Below are 17,572 nucleotides of genomic sequence, written 5' to 3'. Positions count from 1 at the left end.
AGTACAACTGGTGTAAGTCAACTGGAGAACACGGTGGACTCTTGTAAGTTATGTACATAAACCTGGGAGGAGATTGTAATAATGTGAGACTTTCCTAAAGAGTGTAGTCTATAACCTTCAAGAGTTCAACTTATATTTGACTATGGGAATGGAGAGCATCACTTACTCCAGTAAGTTAGTGAAGTAGAAACCAGTTAAGAAAGTTTCTACTACACTTTGATGAGGTATTTTATGTGTAGCTGGCAATTACATTATAGAAGCCATTCCTACCCTTTGAACACTTATTTGGGTAGGTTATTGTTTAGTAAACAACTATAGAAATAGAGTAAGAAGTGCTACGTGTTACAGAGAATTTGTGAATTATGTTGGTAGATAGCTTAGTGGGAAGATGAGGAGAGCAAATTAGGCATAGATTCATAGAGGAAACGGAGACCTTGAATTGAAAAAAAAAAGAAAAATGGCTTGGGTAGAATGATATTGTCTACTTAATTCTGACAATCCTATAGAAAGAATATTGAACCTTTGCTTAAATCTCATTTAGGAGAAGGTATAGTGAGATTTTAGGATTGATAACTTCCTGCTTCCTGATAGAATGGTTGTAGGGATAGCATAAAATCTTGTAGCCAGATATTTTTCTGGACTGGATTCCAAAAAGGCATTAACAAATCGGATGCCTGATACCTGTCATCAACCTGTAGAAATGAAGGACGAAGATGAAAGCTGTAAATGGCTATCACTGAGAATCTATTTGTTTAAAAATCTCTAATTTAAATTAGGAAAGTAATATAATAGTGGAAAATAGGTCACCAGAGATAAAAGGGCCAGGCAGTAATGAACATGAATTTTCTTTCAAAAAAACCCTCTTGTCAGACTTAAAAAAAACAAAACAAACCCTGAATCTTTTGACTCAGTTGTTTCATTTCTGGGAATTCTAAATAATATTAACAATACATTGGGGCGCCTGGGTGGCTCAGTCGGTTGAGCGGCCGACTTCGGCTCAGGTCATGATCTCGCGGTCCGTGAGTTCGAGCCCCGCATCGGGCTCTGTGCTGACAGCTCAGAGCCTGAAGCCCGTTTCGGATTCTGTGTCTCCCTCTCTCTGACCCTCCCCCGTTCATGCTCTGTCTCTCTCTGTCTCAAAAATAAATAAACGTTAAAAAAATTTAAAAACAAACAAACAAAAAAAAAAACAACAATACATTTGACAAAAGTTTTGAAAAATTTTTTCCAAAAAATTAGAAGTGAACAAATTTTCATCTCAATAGGAATCACTAAATCTGTAGTTAGCTTAGTGTCAGGTACATAGTTAAGTGTTTAATAGATATTACTTATAAAATTTGACTTCTAATGGAAGGGCAAAGTTGACTGACAATTAGTTTAGAGTACTAGTTAAAATTTTTTTTTAACTGAAGTATAGTTGACACACAATGTTACATTAGTTTCAGGTTTACAACATAGTGATTCGGCAACTCTAAGTTTTGCTGTGCTCACAGTATAGCTACTTTCTTTCACCACACAACACTATTACAGTATCATTGGCTATATATATTCCCTGTGTTGTTCCTTTCCACCCTGTGACTTATTCCATCACTGGAAGCCTGCACCTCCCACTCTACCAGTTTTTTGCTCATTCCCCCAACCCTGTCCCCTCTGGCAACCATCAGTTTGTTCTCTGTATTTATGTGTCTGTTTCTGGTTTTTTGTTTATTCATTCGTTTTGTTTTTTAGATTCTGCCTATAAGTGAAATCATAATGGTATTTGTCTTTCTTAGAGTATCATTTTTAAAAATTTATTTTTATTTATTTTTGAGAGTGAGAACAAGCATGAGTGGGGAAGGGGCGGAGAGGGAGGGAGACAGAATCCCAAGCAGGCTTCCACTGTCAGCACAGAGCCCCATGTGGGGCTTGAACCCATGAACCATGAGATCATGACCTGAGCTGAAATCAAGAGTAAGACGCTCAACCAACTGAGCCACCCAGGTGCCCCTTAAGAGTACCAGTTTTAATTGAAATCAAAAGCGCATCTTTATGTTAAAGTCTTCTCTCAACGTTGATTTGTCCAAAACTCTGTAGTTTTATTCTAGAATGTTTTTCAGATATGGGGGTTTTAGTAAGTAGTAGGCTGCTCCTCAAGCTGCCAACCATGGATAAATAAATTATAAAAATGGTCAATTTAATATTGTCATGTAGATTCCAAACATGAAGTCTAAAGATGTAAGTAGTGTGTGTGTGTGTGTGTGTAGGTATATATGTAGATGGCACAAGTTTAATCTTTTGTCCATCCTTATGCTTTGGCCACCTAAACAAGTACCTTTACAATTTATTGTGTTTCCTTCTGGAGGTAATCTGTATATATGCAAGTGTACGAGAATACTTCCAAGTATTCATTTTTACATTAATCATAGCATACTTTAAACATTGTTTTCCAGTTTGCTTTAAAAAATTTTTTTTAAAGCTTTCCATACCAGTATATAGCACCACCTATTCTTTTTAACGGGTGCATATGTGTGGATATATCCTAGTTTAACAAGACTCATATTGATGGGTATTGTGGTTGTGTTAGTTGTTTGCTAGTACAGACTGATGCAGTGAATATATGACATGCTGTTTCAGAAAATATGTTAGGCTATGAATGTTGGGTTCTGGGACTAGTGGTGCCTTATTTATTAAAGTCTTTGCTTCATAAGGACTGTATTAGTGAGGAATTCTTCCTTGCCCTTTGCTGTGACTGATGTTTATGGAGTGTCAAATCCAAACCCCTGGTGGATATAATGGAAATTGTATATAATACAGGATATAACACAGGAATTGCACAGTATTGCCACACAGGCTTCTCCTAGGATATGAAATGAATATTTTGCATTATATGGATCTCCATTAATTTAAGGGGAGGTAAGTGAATAGTTTCAACATATTTCTTTCAGGAGTCTGTTCTTGAATAAAAGATGGACAGGAGGAATAATATGGGATATTTTGAGAGCATTCTAGAGATAATAGTAGATCTTTTAACCTTTCACTTCTGTTGGCATTGTGGTCTTTGCTGAGTTTGACCAGGAAGAAAACTCCTTCGGGGGAAAGAAGCCTTCAACAGAGCATTTCCATAGGGAGGAAGCTTAAATTTAAATTAAATTACTAGTTTGGAACGAGACCTAGAGTTGTTGCTAGGAGTAGAGGATAATGTTAAGAATAAACCAAGAACAGCTTATAAATTGTTTTCAGATTATTTTCACTTAATCTCACAGCAAGCCTGTGAGTTAGATATTATTTTTTGCATGTTGACAGATGAGAAAACTGAGGCTTGAAAAGGTTAAATCACTAGATGCCCATGAGCACATAGCTGATCAGTGACAGCCAGGACTCAAATCTGATTTTCTAATTTGACCAGCCTGAAACATGAAGCTTTCTTAGTTCATTGTATCCAATATCCCTTCCCTGTCTTTTTTGGGGCCATAGAAACACAATTAGGAGTCATTAACTTGAGGAACTATCACTGCTTATCAATGCCATATTAACCGTATCAACAGTTTTCTTGAAATTTATAATGAAAAGTTTACCGATTTACCATGTCATCATTTGCCACTGAGTTTTGGTATTCCAAGAAGAGTACCATGGAATTAGAGCTCCAGCCCGCCTTTTTGTTATCTTTAAATTGACTACTTGGCACATTTTTTTTTCTTTTGGCTGTAAAATATGTTTATATTTGGGCAGGTTAGTGGTAAAGTGAGAGGGTTAAAAATTGAGTAAAGAAATACAGGTCAGTCTAAAAAATAGATTTTTAAAAAAATTTTTTTTGTCTAATAACTGTGTAGAAGAAGGTGTGAAAGTCAGAAATGGTCCAGTATTTGACCAGGTTTTTAGGCCTGGGATCTCACACAAGATCCTTGGGCCTTAAAGCTGAAAAGGTGGGAGGAGGGATGGGAACAGGACAAGTAATTTAACACTTCCTCAGAGGTCCAAGATATCCTACTTTACTGTGATTCCTCTGTAATTTTAAAGGAATTCTTTGTTCCTGGAACTTCTGTGGAAAAGTTGGATTTATAAGAGGAGGAAATGTTGTATGCATACTATGTCAGGCTCTTTACATTTATTAACTCTTGTAATTCTAGGGACACTCCTTGAATAAATTATTCCCTTTTCATAGAGAATAACTGATGCTAGGTATATCACACTTGAATCTCAATTAGGGAGTTAAGACAGGCACTTCCATCCATATAAAATGAAACAAGATAACGTTTATAGTAGTCAAAGCCAGGATTAGGTGGTCAGGGTGGCCCAGTGAAGCAAAAACTAGAATTTGCGGGACCACAGGCACACCACCATGTGCCTGTTTCTACAAATGAACTTCCCAGCGTGGCCACGAGCTCGCATCCCTGGGAGTGAAACCTTGGGGGTGTGAATTCACTAAAAATTCGTGTGCATGATGGGGGTGGGGGGGGGAAGGGCAAACTGGACTGTCCTCGTGGAAAACCGCATCGGCGTGCCCTCGGAGCTCTACATTTAAGGAAGTTGGCTGGGGGAGGGGGCTTGCCCTGCGGCTGCGTCCTGCTCCCCGCCCCCTCCCCCCCGCCCCCCCCCCCCCCCCCCCCCAAGCCTCTGCTGCCGCTAAACCCCGGAGAGCGGAGCGTGCACGTTGAGATTCCTCGGCGGGCCTGGCAGCGGCTGCTGGGCATGCTCAGTGGGCAGGACCCGTTAGAGTGGCGAGTAAGGAAGCGTTGGCTCGTCTCTGGGTCTGCCTTCCCCGGTTCAGGCCCCGGCCCTGGGCTTTTGTGTGCGCGGAGCTGCAGCCGCCGCTGCCTCCTCGCGGGGCCGCCCGACCCCAGATGCCGGCCGGCCTGTCCGGTTTCCGCCGTTAACCTCGCCGCGCGGCTGGAGGAGGAGCGGGGCGGGGCGGGGCCCGCGGGCCGGCGGCCGGGCGGGCAGGAGGGCCCTGCCGGGGGTGGGGGTGGGTGCGGGGAGTCCCGCGGGGGGTGGGGGGAGGGGGCGGGCGCGGAGTCACGGGGGTGGGGTCACCGGCGGTGGCTCGGGGAGGCCAGCTGGGAGGGGAGGGGGCCGTGGGGGCGGCTCGGCGGAACCGGCCGCGGCTGGGGAGCAGCGGCGAGGCCGGGGGCCGGGGCCAGGGCGTTCCGGGCTTCGCTGAAGCCGCCGCGGGCCCCATCTTCCGGCGGTCGCCGGAGTTTGTGGTGATTGTTGCTGCCTCCGCCACCGCCCCGGCTGCCATCTCCTCCTCCTGGGCCGCCGCCTCCTCCTCTTCCTCCTCCTCCTGGGCCGGGCCGATCCCCTCCCCGCCGCCGCCTCCTCCTGGGCTGGGCCCGCGGTGTCTCGTCCCCTCGCGGAGCCGCTCCTGCCGCCGCCGCCGCCGCCTCCTCATTCATCCTCGTGCACCATAGGCGGCACAGGCACCAAGATGTCCAACCGAGTGGTCTGCCGGGAAGCCAGTCACGCCGGGAGCTGGTACACAGCCTCAGGTAGGGCCCCAGGCCGGCCGGCCCGTCAGCCCGCCGCCGCCACCTGGCCCCGCGCCCGCGGCCGCCCGAGGTCGGCGGCCCGGCCCCGCGCGGCGGCGGGAGGGACGAGGGCGCGGACGGCCGCCGGCCGCGGACCGCGTGGGGAGGGAGCGGCCCGGAGGCCGGCCTCGCCGCCTCCCCCACCCGGGTGGCAGCCCGCCGGGCAGCCCGGGGCCGGCCGCCCTTCTCGCTCAGCCCGGAGTTGGGCGAGAGGGAGAGTGGCCGCCTCGGCAGCCTGCGCCCTCCCTCGGGACCCGGCTGGAGGAGGGAATGCGCTCCCGGAGCTCCCGGACCCGAGTCTGCTGGTCGCCGCCTCCGGCTCCCGGGAGGCGGGCGGCCGGCCGGCCGCTGCCACCACCCCCCCCCCCCCCCCCGAGAGGACGGTCTGCCCGGCGCCCGAGCCCCGCTTCCCCCACCCGGCGCCGAGGGAGGGACGCGCGTTCCTGTGCTCGCGGTTGCTCCCCGCCGGCGGTCCGAGCGGCGCCCGCCACCGGGGCAGTCCTCCGTCTGGCGGCGTGCACGGCCGCGTCCGCTCTCCCCTCTCCCGCGAGGAAGTCCTGTCCCTCCTCCGCTGGCAGTTTGGCAGGAGGCAGCGCTCCGCTCTCACCTTTAAGGTGCTCAGCTGTCTGGAGAGGAGTGCGCGGGGTAGTACTTTTTCCCGTTGCCGGACCGGAGCCCACGGCTCCGCCCGTGAGGTCTGCGGGAGCGGGGTCTTTTCTGGGATTTGCAGCTCTTGTGTGTTGGGGGTAGAGTAGAAGTATTGCCAGGCGGTGGCTTGGGGTGGCCTCCCAGCTCTTTTGTCAGTGTTTTCATTGTTACTGTCATTCACGAAGGGGGCAGCTGGGATTGGCATCAGCACTTTTGCTCAGCAGCCTCACCACTCTCTAGTCGCTCAGCACCACGCAGGTGCTGAAGTACCTAAGGAATTAGATTAGGGTCTGAGCGAACGGAGGCTTCTGTCCACACTGCCTAAAAACGTTTTAGAGCTCTTTAAGAAAGCCTAGGGACTTTCCCTTTAATAAACGTTTTGTTAGAGCGACTGTTTCCTGGGATTACTTTCAGGAGTCACATTTCTGGTAAGTTAACAAAGAAAAGTTCCCCTGTGATTCCTAATAGTTTTCAGTCATTTGGTATTGGCTTATCAATAACTAGACCTAACTTTAACGTGGATCGCCTCATGTTTCCTTTTGCAAATAGTTGGATTGGCTAGTGACATGATTTGTGAGACAGCAAAGATTTGGAGGAAAATTCATTGCTCTGAAGTTGCTGAACGAGCTCATAAATACATGCACTTTACTGACTCACTGAAGATTCGCTGCCTTAGGAAGACACAAAAGAATCATAATTTGCAAGCCTAACAGGTAGCTGTAGTTTTGTACTAAGCAAATGACATTTGACTTACCTTCATGGTCCTAAAGTACTTCATAAACATTTAATCATTTCTCACAACCTGAGAGTGTCAGTTAAGCTTTTCTTGTTCAACACATGGGCTGTGCCCAAGACTGTGTACTAGGCAGAACAGGAACTGAGAAATGGGGGAGTCCCTAGCTCCTGGGTTTGCCCTCCAATTTAGTGTATTGTTAACATCCAGTTTATCAATTATAGTCTTTTCAGGGTTGTAAGTCACTAAGCTTCTTCAGTGTATTTTGAAGGTTAAAAAGTCTCAGTTTTCACTTTCATGGCCTTCTTTTGATTTATTTCTTTTGGTTTTGTTTTCTATGCCTTTCTATAAGTGTTAAGTGTTTTAAACTTTTTTTTTTTTTTTTGTAGCTTGCATTGAAATTTCAACAAAGGATTCTGGAGGAATCTTTATAGTTTCTTGAACATTCTTTGGGTAATAAAATAAGGCAAAGTTGACACTTTGGACTTGAAGAGACTTCTTCAATAATCTCAAATATGGGAATTCTTTTATCCGGCTCAAAACATTCTCTAAGTATAGCTATCATTAGGGAATGAAAATGAAGTAATTTCTTTCTTTCTTTCTTTGTGTGTGTGTGTGTGTGTGTGTGTGTGTAAGCATAATTTTATTTTTTTCAGTGTTAGGTTCAGGTGTACAGTATAGTGATTCAACAATTCCTGTAATGGACTGTTTTCTTAAAAAATTTGAAATACAATCTTATTTCCCTAAACTTTCAAAGAAATCAATAATGCCATTTTGATAATGTGAATAGTTATAGACAACTTCATTGTTAAAAAAATTCAGAGCATGAGTGTCTTGTGTGTATGTATATATATGTGTGTGTGTGACTTTAAACTTAAGTGATTATTTTTAAAAAAAAAATTTTAATGTGTATTTATTTTTGAGAGAGAGAGACAGAGCGCGAGCCTGGTGGGGCAGAGAGAGAGGGAGACACAGAATCCGAAGTAGGCTCCAGGCTCTGAGCTGTCAGCACAGAGCCCGACGCTGGGCTTGAACCCACAAGAGACCATGACCTGAGCCAAAGTCAGACAACCGACTGAGCCACCCAGGCACCCCTAAACTTAAGTAATTATTAAGGATGAATTTAAAGCAGTGTAGTTGTAAAAGCTTATTTTGTATTTGAGAAATAAGTGAAGTAAAAATAAGTAAACTTCAACTTGGTTTGGTAACTTGTTTAACATTACCCAGTGTACCTATATTGATAACTTTGACCATTGGAAAAGTTTTACTTGTGTTATTATTGTTTTCCCTGGTGAACTACTCTTAAAAACTTGAGTAATAGGAGAGAGACAGATGTCATTGTGGATTGTCATTCTGTTCTTCCTACATCATTCAGATCATGTCCATAGAATTAAAGTATTTGGTTATGGGTGAAATCACATTTGCTTCAGTTCAGAAAAAAAAAAAAAGTGTGTGTGTACTTATATATGTTACATGTACATACACATATATATCTTTGTTTTTATTTACTTCTTGTTATATGCTAGATCCACTAATAGAAGTCTAAATTATTCCCTGCCCTCGAGGAATTTATGGTTTATTTAAAGTAGGTAATAAGACAGCAAATACATTTTGGAGAAATTAGGAGTGCTTTTATAGGAGTTCTGAGGATTGTGGAATCACTTTAAGGTAGGATTTGAATTGTGCTTTGAAGGAATGGTATTTAGGTGGGTTTGGAGAGGAGAAAAGAACATTGGGGAACACCACAAAATACAGAGACAAATAATGTGAATAGATCAATTTAATAAGAATGGAAGGTTCACACTTGGGTGTAGTTCTTGAGCCTGGAATAGTAAGTAGGTTGGTGCTACAGTATAGATGCCTGTGAATGCTATGCATAATAGTGATTTGACTTATTCAGTAGGCAGTCAGAACCAAGGGAGAAGTTTCTGAGTAGGGAGCTAATATGTGAGTAGCATTTTAGGAAAATTAATCTCATAGGAAGGTTAACCCTCAGTTCTTTACCTGCGTATAGCAGGGATCAGCAAACTATGCCCACAGCCCAGATCCAGCCTGCGGTCTTTTTTTTTTTTTTTTTTTTTTTGGTAAAGTCCACTAACTAAGAATGGTTTTCAATTTTCAAAGGGTTTAAAAAACAAGCATAAACCAAAAAGCGCAGTAGAAACTGTCTGCGTGGCCTGTAAAACCTAAAATATTTAGGCCCTTTACAGAAAAATATGCCAGTATTTTACAGTAAAAATATGCTTCTAGTGTAGGTTAGTGGTTCTCAAAGTGTGATCTCTAGACCAGCAGCATAATGTATCTGTACTCTATATTTTCTCTTATAGCTTTTATTTCATTATTTCAGGCTCTTACTGTCTTATATCAAGACAGTTATAACTGCCTCCTAACTGGCCTTCTTTCTGCCAGTCTTATCCTCCTTAAGTCCATCCTCCACGTAGCTCCCTGAATAATCTTCTGACCACATAATTCCTTTACATAAATCTCACTGACCATCTTGCTTGTTGGAAAAGGTCTGTTTCTTCATGACTTGGCATCCTCCTTTTTGGCCACTCCCTTCTACCCCATCCCAGTCCTTGCTTTTACCACCCCTTAAAGCAACATGTAGCAGCTCTAATTGTTTCTTTAAATACATTGTGCTTTTTTACTCAAGCTGTTTGTCTGATGGAATGCACTTTGCCAGGATAATTCCTACTCTTTTAAAGACTCAGGTGTTCATACCTCCAAGAAGCCTATCCTGTTGCCTTGCCTCTTCCTGGCTGTTTTTGATGTTCCTTTGTACTCTCATAACGTCCCGTGCTTAGCTTTATACATTTACCTGGTTCTCTGTATGTGTGGTCTTCCGTAACGTTAGGAATTGCTTGAAGCTAGGAGCAATATCTTACTCATTTTTTGTACCCTGAGTACTCAGAACAGATTTTATACTTAGTAGGTATTTAGTAAGTATTTGAATGAATGAATGTTAAAGTGCTTCACATATAGTAAATATGGACAAAGATCTTGATTGTTTAAATCCTGAAGAACAGCAGCGTGATATAAGATCATTGCTAGTTAAATCTCTGAGTGTACTACCAATGAAGAATGTTGGTGGTGGGAAAGGATTAGAAATCCTTTCACCAGTTGGGGACCTCATTTTATACAAGACTTTTAAAGAAGTGTAACATGCCTTTAGAAAATATGACTAGATGAATTTTCACATTATAAGCACATTCGTGTAATCAGTACCCAGCTAAAGAAACATATCAGTGTTGGAATCCCCAACCCCTGCTGTGTTCTTTGTATTCTAACACTAGAAAAGTTTTGCTTGTTTTTGAACTCTATATAAAGTAGGATCATAAAGTATATCTTATTTGAGCTTCTTTTGCTCAGAATATTATATTTATGAGATTAACCCCTGTTGTGTTGTAATTTGTTTTTTCTTCTTGCTTTATTCTGTTATGTGAGTATACCACAGTTTATTCATTCTCCTGTTGGTGGACATTGGATTATTTGGTGCAGTGAACATAGTTGTACTTTTTTTTCTGGTAAAAAAAAGTTTTTTTTTTTTTTAATTTATTTTGAGAGAGAGAGAGAGCGAGCGCGCGCGAGCGCATTACACGGCAAGTTGGAAAGGGGCAGAGAGAGAGAATCCCAAGCTGACTCCACGCTCAATGAGGGGTCTGATTCAGGGCTCGATCCCACAAACCATGAGATCATGACCTGATCTGAAATTAAGAGTTGGCTGCTTAACCGATTGATCTACCCAGGCACCCCTACAGTGGAATTGTTAAGTCATGATTATGGTATGCTCATTTTTAGTAGATTCTGCTAAAGCTTTGGAAAGTGGTTTTACGAATTTATGCTCCCACCACCAGTGTATGAGTTCTAGTTGTTCTGTATCTTTGTCAACACTTATTATTGTCAGTCTTTTTATTTTTACTTATTCTGGATTGGTAGGTAGTGGTATTGCATTGTAGTTTTAATTTTATTTTCCTGATGACTAATAAAGTTGAACACCTTTTTATATTAGGGACCCTATGATATTGGCCATTTGGATTTCTGCTTTTGTGAAGTATCTGTTACAAAGTCTTTGGGTCTTTTTCTATTAGGTTGTTTACTTTTTTCATATTGATTTGTAGTTCTATACATATTGTGGTTATAGTCTTGTTAGATTTATATATTGCAGGTATTTTTTACTCTGTAGCTAGCCCTTCCAGGATCTTGGTGTCCTGGTGAATCAAAGTGCTTAATTTTGTCCTGGTGAATCAAAGTGCTTAATTTTAAAGAAGTCTAGTCTGTCAATTGGTTAGTGCTTTTTAATTTCCATTTGTGAAATCTCTGCCTATGTCATTGTTATGAAACTACTTTCCTATGTTTAATTTTTAATTTTTATTTTTAAATATTTATTTATTTTGAGAGAGAGAGGGAGAGGGAGAGGGAGAGGGAGAGAGAGAGAGAGAGAACGAGCAGGGGAGGAGCAGAGAGAGGGGGAGAGAGAATATCCCAAGCAGGCTCCTGGCTGATAGCACAGAGGAGGTCATGAGATCCATGACCTGAGCTGGAATCAAGAGTTGAAATAAAAAAATCAGATTCATAATCAACTGAGCCACCCAGGCACTGTCCCCCACCCCCCATGTTTTCTTTCAAAAGCTTTATCTTTTTTTTTTTTTAATTTTTTAAATGTTTATTTATTTTTGAGAGGGAGAGAGACAGAGCATGAGCAGGGGAGGGGCAGAGAGAGAGAGAGAGAGAGAGAGAGAGAGGGAGAGAGAGAGAGGAGAGGAGAGAGAATGAATCCAAAGCAGGCTCCAGGCTCTGAGCCTTCGGCACAGAGCCCGATGCGGGGCTCGAACTCACCAATGGTGAGATCATGACCTGAGCTGATGTTAGCCACCCAACAGACTGACTGAGCCACACTGGCACCCCTAAAAGCTTTATCTTTTTACCTTTCATATTTATATCAATAATTCATCTGGTTGATAGCTGTATGTGTATGAAGTAGGTATATTACATAAATTTTTTTTGTTGAACTAAATGTAGATACAGAAAAAGTATTCAAGTGTACACTTTGATGAATATTCAGATTTAACATACTCTATGTAACCAGCCTGTTATATCAAGAAATAGAATGTTGTCAGCATTCCAGAAGGATACATTATGTTTTAATGTTTAAAAAAAATTTTTTTTAAATGTTTTTATTTATTTTTGAGACAGACAGAGACAGAGCATGAGCAGGGGAGGGGCAGAGAGAGGGAGACACAGAATCTGAAGCAGGCTCCAGGCTCTGAGCTGTCAGCACAGAGCCCAACACAGGGCTCTAACTCATGGACTGTGAGATCATGACCTGAGCTGAAGTTGGATGCTTAACCGACTGAACCACCCAGGTGCCCTGTTTAAATGTTTTTTGAAATTGGTATGTCTAAATGTATATTTAATGTGGGGCCTTTCCCCCCTACCCTGTCCCCAAAAATGGTTGTTATATTGATGGTTCATCTCATAATTACTGATGTCCTGGAATCAAGGAAATATAGCAAAGTCTGATGATTTCAGAAAACATTCTTGAAGTGTTTGTATGATATATATCTTAAAAAAAAATTTTTTTTTAATGCTTATTTTTGAGAGAGAGAAAGAGAGCATGTGTGTGTGAGTATGGGGGAAGGCACAGAGAGAGAGAGAGAGAGAGAGAGAGAGAGAGAGACAGAATCTGAAGCAGGCTCCATGCTGTCAGCACAGAACCTGACATGGGGCTCAAACCCATGAACTGTGAGATCATGATCTGAGCTCAAGTTGGACACTTAACTGACTGAGCCACCTGGGCACCCCTGTATGATATATGTCTTAATTGCAGTTTTACTTTTTGAGTTGTTTTATTCATTTTGCCATATTTCTTTTTTTTTTTTTTTAAATTTTTTTTTTTCAACGTTTTTTATTTATTTTTGGGACAGAGTGAGACAGAGCATGAACAGGGGAGGGGCAGAGAGAGAGGGAGACACAGAATCGGAAACAGACTCCAGGCTCCGAGCCATCAGCCCAGAGCCCGACGCGGGGCTCGAACTCACAGACCGCGAGATCGTGACCTGGCTGAAGTCGGACGCTTAACCGACTGCGCCACCCAGGCGCCCCTCATTTTGCCATATTTCTAAACTTTTAATAAAATTTTGTCAGGGAGCTGTGGTTGGAAAACTGCAATTGTTTTACTTTTTTGACATGTGCCTTGAGTTTAGAGTGTCAAAATACATCTCGGTGTGTGAGAAATTGAAAAACTGTCTAATAAAGATATTCTCCTTTGAAGTAAAGAGATTATATGTATAATATTTAGTCTTAAAATTAACTTTTTAGGTTATTAGATACAGTGTTCTGTATGCTGATTTTTCTTTGCATTTCATCCTGCTGTTTTACTTGGAAAAAGGCAAGAAGGAAAGAACAAATTTAATAGGCAAACTGTTAAAGTTTTGTTTGATTACCACTGGCTCTTTCTCACTTTCCTTCTTGTTTTTTCTCATGTATTTTCCAAGTCAAAGTCATCTTTCTTACCTCCATGGTATAGTTTGTAGTTATCTCCTTTTGGATTTTTGTCCATTTGAAAGACCAGGATGATAGCAAAAATGTCCTTCATTAAACATATTCCATGGGTACGTTTCCTATATTTGTATATAATCTGTAATCCTCAAGGACACTACAAGGTTGGTATTGTCTCCATTTATGGATGTGGAAATAATGACTCAGAGAGGTTGAATAACTTGTTTAAGGTATATTTAAGTGGAGGAGTCTGATTGCAGGCAGCCAGTCTGACTGCAAGGAGATATGGTGAGATATGCTGCTCCAAACATTGAAGTTTTCTGCTCTTCAGGTTTTTTCTCAACTATTGACATTTAACTCACACTTGTGTATATCTTATGGTTTATAAGGCATTTTCTCATACATTTTTGATTTTCACAATAATCCTGTGATTAGGTATAGGATAGGTAAGGCAGGCAGGCTTTAATCCACCCCCTCCTTCCTCTCTTATTGATGAGAAACTAAGACTTGGAGGATGCTAAATTGCCTGAGTCATACTACTGGTAAACGGCGAACTAGGATTTGAACACAGGACTTCTGGCTGAAGGCTACTGTTTTTTGTTTGTAGTGCTGCTGGAGTAAGAGAGAAGTGGAATTATTTGGAGTCAGTAAGCATCTCTATAATTGTTAAATAAATGTTTTAGATTATAAAATAATAAAAGTGTGACTAGAAACACTTATGAATATTGAATATTATTCATAGAAAATAAATACTGGTAAAGGAATTGGTTTATTTTAATTAGGCTGGTCCCAGAATTTGAATCAGGCCGAACAAAACTTGATACTTCTGGAGAGGCTTTGTTTAACATTCAGTGATTCAATATTGAATAAATTGAGCTCTGTGTGAAGGGTACTGCTCTAGGGACTAGTAGTGTAGCAGGAGATGAAACAAACAAAAATCCCTAGAGTGTATATTCTGTTTGGAGGAGATAGACAATAAATAAGGTAAGTAAGTAAAATATATAGTATATTAGACATGGGAAAGTGCTATGGAGAATTATAAAGCAAATCAGAGCTGCTGGTGCATAAAAATGTTTAAGAATCGGAGGGAAGTTTGCAATTTTAAATAACATTGAAAGGGAAGACTTCATTTGAATGACTTTGAGTGAAGACTTGAAGTAAAGGAGAGAGAGCAAGCCTTGCATTGTAGGTAATTTTAGAGGCCAAGATAATTTTTTAAGTTTATTTATTTTTGAGAGACAAAGGCAGCATGAGTGGGGGAGAGGCAGAGAGAGATGGAGAAAGAGAGAATCCCAGGCAGGCTCCACACAGTGCAGAGCCTGACATGGGGCTCAAACTCACAAAACTCACATGACCTGAGCTGAAAGCATGAGACTCTTAACCGACTGAGCCACCCGGGCGCCGCTAGAGGCCAAGATAATTTTAGGCTGAAGGTACGTCAAGTTCAGAGGTCCTGAAGCTAAAGCTGGCTTGGAGTATTGGAGAAACAGCAAGGAGGCCATTGCAACTGGTATGAAGTGACATGGATAGAGTAGTGTGATATGAGGTTAAAAGTAAATGGCTGGAGCAGAGGCACAGAGGTGCTTTGGTCAGATAGGTCTTGAAGACCATTGTAAGGACTTTTCTTGAGTGAGACAGCTGTTGGAAGGTTTTGAGCAGTTGATGACATGCTCCATTTAGATTTACTAGAATCACTTGACGCTGTATTGAGTGTCAGGGAGTGGTGAAGCCGGTGGCAAGGGCAGAACCAGAGAGACCAGTTACGAGTAAGCACTAATCCAAGTAAGAGATGATAAAGGCTGGCATTGAGTAATAATAGCAGTGGAGGCAGGTCAGAGTGATTGGTTACTGGATATATTTTGAAGGTAGAGCTGACGGGATTTGCTGCCATACTTGGAAGTGGGGTATGAGAGAAATAAGTCACAGGTATTTCTTTCTTTCTTTTTTTTTTTTTAATTTTTAAAATGTTTATTCATTTTTTTTGAGAGACAGCGATACAGAGTGTGAGTGGGGGAGGGGCAGAGAGAGAGGGAGACAGAGAATCTGAAGCAGACTCCAGACTCTGAGCTGTCAGCACAGAGCCCGATGTAGGGCTCAAACTCACAAACCATGAGATCATGGCCTGAGCCAAAGTCGGCCACTTAACCGGCTGAGCCACCCAGGCGCTCCAGTCACGGATATTTCTTAAGGTTTATCTGTTAGAAATTGCAGTAATGGAGTTGCTACCACCTGAGGTAGGGAAGACTTATGAGAAAAAAAAAAAAATTGGTAGAGGAAGGTTAGGAGCTCTATTTTGGTTTGTTAAATTTTGAGGTACTTACTGTAAGTCACGTGGGTACATGAGCCTAGACTTTAGGGGAGAGGCCTAGACTGGAGATGTAAAATTGGGAATTATCATTATATAGATGGTATTTAAAGCCAAGTGTCTGGTGAAATCACAAGAATGGGAATAGCTAGGCCAAAGAGGTTCATGACTAAGCCTTAAAACGATTCCAACCTGAAGAGGTTGGGTAGGTTAAGGAGATCATGTAAGGAAGACCAACTGAGCATCTCATTAGGTGGAGAATGAGATAGCCCAGGACCCAAGTAAAGAAAATGCTTGAAGGCGCGCCTGGGTGGCTCAGTCGGTTGAGCGCCGACTTCGGCTCAGGTCACGATCTCGCGGTCCGTGAGTTCGAGCCCCGCATCGGGCCCCTGTGCTGACAGCTCAGAGCCCGGAGCCTGTTTCAATTCTGTGTCTCCCTCTCTCTGACCCTCCCCCATTCATGCTCTGTCTCTCTCTGTCTCAAAAATAAATAAACGTAAAAAAAAAAAAACTTAAAAAAAAAAAAAAAGAAAATGCTTGAAGACATCTCAGTGCAGTTAATATAGATTTGCCTTGGAGTTTTTTCTTTGACATACACATTTCAGTCTTGTCTAGGCTGCTCTGCTCTTCGACATCGTTTATGCTATTGCCAGAGCTTCTCAACTTGTTGCCTACTTTCCATTCTGTTCTTTACACAACAGAGAGAGAGAGAGAGACAGAGAGACAGAGCGAGAGAGAGGTATCTTCTAAATATGTGAATGAGATAATAGTCATTTTTCAGAACCCTCCCCTCATACTTAAAATCACATTCATAATTCTTACTGAGGCTTAGAAGGTCTTAACATGCTCTGACCTCTGCTCAACTTTCTGATTTCATCTCCTACCACTTATTCTTTATGCTGTTCCAACCATTCTGGCCCTCTTACTGTTTCCCAAATATGTCAAGCTTATTCCTGCCTTAGGACTTTTGCAGGTACTTCCCAAGATTGGCTAGTTCGGGCAGAGTAGCCAAGGAAAGGATATTTTTACTAATTCCCTTATTTTGCTAGTCACAACTAGGAGTAGAAATAGGAAGGGGTGAAAATGGGTGGGATAGCTTTTCTCAAAGTGTGATGAGAAACAGTAGTCCCTGGAGATGCCTTTGCAGAAAGGCTTTATGGTCAAATAAGTTTAGGAAATGTTGCATCTGTTTTTCTCCCTTGGGCCCAGATAAGTAACAATAGACTTGTTTTATGGCTCATTACATGGTCTGTCTTGGTGAATGTTCTGTGTTCATTTGAAAATAATGTATGTTTTCTGTAGTTGTGGGGTGGAATGCTTTCTAAATGTTAATTAGGTTAAGTTGGGTTATTGTATTTAAGTCTTCTACATTCCTATTGATTTTCCTTATTTTATTATTTATGTTAGTTCCTGAGAGCAGTATTGAAATTCCCAACTATAATTCTGGGTTTGTGTATTGTTCCTTTTAGTTTTGTTGATTTGTTGATTCATGTATTTTAAATATCTTATTTAATGTACATGTTTGGGATTATGTTTTCTTGAACTAACTATTATTATGTATGTTCCTCTTTATATCTGGTAATATTTTTTGTTCTGAAGTGTTCCTTGTTTTATATTAATAAAGCCAGTCCAGCTTTCTCATAGGTAATATTTGTATGGTACATGCTTTTTCATCGGTGTCAGGGGTCACTGAGACTACCTTCAGGTTTGATGAGCCCTTAGAAGGACTCCTAGAACTCAGAAAAGCTGTTATACTTACAGGTACAGTTTATTACAGAGAAAGGATACAGATGAAAATCACAGAAAGGGAAAGGTGAATATAGTGGAGTACAGGACAAATCAGGTATCAGTGTGTCCTCTCTCAGTGCAGTTGCTCTGACAGTG

General features: G+C 42.0%; 1 protein-coding gene across 4 annotated transcripts in view; it reads left to right on the top strand.

Annotated features, from left to right (window-relative positions):
- Nucleotides 1-5,356: 5,356 nt before the first annotated feature.
- The window catches only part of MEMO1 (mediator of cell motility 1), a 128,641-nt gene continuing 116,425 nt past the window's right edge, over nt 5,357-17,572 (top strand). For 3 of the 4 annotated variants that reach the window (XR_013554779.1, XM_060645241.3, XM_060645220.3), the window contains exon 1: nt 5,357-5,465. Coding sequence is in view for 3 of the 4 variants with exons in the window: in XM_060645241.3 (XP_060501224.1) it covers nt 5,405-5,465 (61 nt within the window). In the remaining variant the exon portion in view is untranslated. Of the gene's footprint in view, nt 5,466-12,208; nt 12,249-17,572 lie in introns of those variants that run through there. The other variant, XM_060645225.3, reaches the window with a different exon arrangement.

Source organism: Panthera onca, chromosome A3 (genome assembly GCF_046562875.1).
Source record: "Panthera onca isolate mPanOnc1 chromosome A3, mPanOnc1 haplotype 2, whole genome shotgun sequence".
Classification (NCBI taxonomy): domain Eukaryota; kingdom Metazoa; phylum Chordata; class Mammalia; order Carnivora; family Felidae; genus Panthera; species Panthera onca.
This window is presented reverse-complemented; position numbering and strand designations above follow the sequence as displayed.